The 2,490-nt window shown below is 44.8% G+C and overlaps 1 protein-coding gene across 1 annotated transcript; it reads left to right on the top strand.

Annotated features, from left to right (window-relative positions):
* Positions 1–560: 560 nt before the first annotated feature.
* On the top strand, positions 561–2,130 carry LOC139302239 (heparan sulfate glucosamine 3-O-sulfotransferase 5). The gene is made up of 2 exons (XM_070925870.1): positions 561–667; positions 1,200–2,130. The coding sequence occupies exons 1-2, from the start codon at positions 561–563 to the stop codon at positions 2,128–2,130; spliced, it is 1,038 nt and encodes a 345-aa protein (XP_070781971.1).
* The last annotated feature ends 360 nt before the right edge of the window (positions 2,131–2,490 follow it).

The following is a 2,490-nucleotide window of genomic DNA, read 5'->3' as shown; positions in this document are numbered from 1 at the left end:
TTTGGCACAAGGTTGATGAAAGTGATCACTGAACCAAACAGTAAAGTTACAGGCAGTAAAACCAAGTTGGCTTAAAATGTAAGAAAAGCTCCAGGAGAACTGCAGAATTGAGTGATAACTCTCTGTGGGTTTGTCACTTGAGTGACCCCTTTCAGAATACACATTTCATCCATTATTAATGCAGGAGTATTGATCAGTGCAGCCATAACTTGTGCAAGAACTTCCAACTAGCACATACCGAGTTGGACTAACTATTTTTACGGCCATATTTCATATTACACATTCCCGTCTCAAAGAACGCCTGTACATTAGATGAAATCGGATTCTCGCGTCGGCAGAAATAAATAAATGTAACAAAGTGGGGGTTGGTGGGTGAGCGTTTCCTCTAATGGCGCTGCAGCACTTTTCAGGCGCGCGTGAGTGTGGCTTAATCACTTGTACGACTTGATTGAGTGTGTGTTAATAAACATTAGGCTGTCTCTCTTCCCCCGGTGATTAGTGGTTTATGTGCTCTGCTCTCTGCAGGCTGAAGACGCAGTCCTGAAGATTGATGGAGGGCCATGCTATTCAAACAGCAGGCATTGCTGAGACAGAAGCTCTTCGTTCTGGGCAGCCTTGCTATCGGAAGCGTCCTTTATCTCGTGGCCAGGGTTGGGACCTTGGATAGGTAAGTCATCACTATAACAATACAGTATTTTTATTTAAAGTAACTCGAGTAATGATCTGGCATACCTTGTTTTTTCCATTTTATTTGAGTGTCTGACTTCTGAGGGTAAAACGTATTCACTATATAGAGCTTCTCATACACCGCACTTATCAAGTCACTTTTGTCTAAAATTAAATCCTAATAATCCTTTTTTATTTATGGGGATCAGTGTTTTGAGTCTAGTGCAGCAAGTCTTTTTCATGATGTAAACTTCTTGGGTTGAAATAACAAGCACACTTTTCTGTTTCGATGTATTTTTGAAATGAGGCTGCATTGTGGGTATGGACAGTAATAGCTGTTGAGGCCCAAGTACCCTCAGCAGAATCTCAGATTCAGCATTTACACGGCAAAATGTGTGTTTAGCACCAAAAAATTGCTTAAGTTTGCACTCTTGTAGATTAACCAGCCAAAGAGTTCATTTGAAATGAGGTTATGGATCTTGTAATGAATAGGTTATAGAGGTGTTAAGGTGTTTTTGTTTTTTCTCTTTCAGGCTACAGCCCATTTGCCCTATTGAGAGCAGAGTGCCCCCTCCTGAGCCAGAGCAAATCCCTCTCCGCACCCTGCAGTTTAAGCGTGGCCTGCTCCATGAACTACGCAAGGGCAATGCCACCAAAGAGCAAATCCGCCTGCACAACCTGGTCCAGCAGCTGCCTCGGGCCATCATCATCGGGGTGCGCAAGGGGGGCACCCGTGCCCTGCTGGAGATGCTCAACCTGCATCCAGCAGTGGTCAAGGCCTCACAGGAGATCCACTTCTTTGACAATGACCAAAACTACGCCCGGGGCATCGACTGGTACAGAGAGAAAATGCCCTTCTCCTTTCCTCATCAGATTACCATTGAGAAGAGCCCTGCCTACTTCATCACAGAGGAGGTCCCTGAACGTATCTTCAAGATGAACTCCTCCATCAAGCTGCTGATCATAGTCCGCGAGCCCACCACCAGAGCTGTGTCCGACTACACGCAAGTGCTGGAGGGCAAGGAGCGCAAAAACAAGACCTACCACAAGTTTGAGAAGCTGGCCATCGACTCCAACACCTGCGAGGTGAACACAAAGTACAAAGCGGTGCGGACCAGCATCTACACCAAACACTTAGAGCGCTGGCTGAAGTACTTTCCCGTGGAGCAGTTCCACATCGTGGACGGGGACCGCCTCATCACGGACCCGCTGCCGGAGCTGCAGCTCGTCGAGCGCTTCCTCAACCTCCCCTCAAGGATCAGCCAGTATAACCTGTACTTCAATGCCACCAGGGGATTTTACTGTCTGCGATTTAACATTGTCTTTAACAAGTGCCTGGCAGGCAGCAAGGGCCGCATCCACCCAGAGGTGGACCCGTCAGTGGTGACTAAACTGCAGAAGTTCTTTCACCCCTTCAATCAGAAGTTTTACCAGATCACTGGTAGGACATTCAGCTGGCCATGAGCTTTGGACTCCTCCAATGAGATTCCTTGGTTTTTAAAAAAAACCCCACCAAGCTACGATATCTCAAAAGACATTAATAGCACTTTGATTGAATTTAATACAAGAATGACAGTGTGACCAAATATAAAAGGAACTTGATGTAAGTTTGTTTCTACGTGTGTGTGAAAATAAAACAAAATAGTACAAAAAAAAGCACTTGATCTTGCAAATTAATTCACCTGTCTGTCATTGTTCCCCAAAAAGAGAAAAAAAGAACCCAGTACTGAACTGTGTGATTAACTAAAGAGATTATTTTTTGTTGCTCTTTAAAAGACTATCAAACACCAACATTCATGCTGTTAAGATAAGCTTTAAGTGTGA

The sequence above is a fragment of the Enoplosus armatus genome, chromosome 19 (assembly GCF_043641665.1).
Source record: "Enoplosus armatus isolate fEnoArm2 chromosome 19, fEnoArm2.hap1, whole genome shotgun sequence".
Lineage (NCBI taxonomy): Eukaryota > Metazoa > Chordata > Actinopteri > Centrarchiformes > Enoplosidae > Enoplosus > Enoplosus armatus.
Note: the sequence above shows the minus strand (reverse complement) of the source record. Positions and strands in the feature narration are given on the sequence as shown.

Coding starts and splice junctions, on each gene's coding strand:
- LOC139302239 (XM_070925870.1), top strand. CDS start 561: ATGCTATTCAAACAGCAGGCATTGCTGAGACAGAAGCTCTTCGTTCTG. Junction 668..1,199: donor AGGGTTGGGACCTTGGATAG/GTAAGTCATCAC, acceptor TTTCTCTTTCAG/GCTACAGCCCATTTGCCCTA.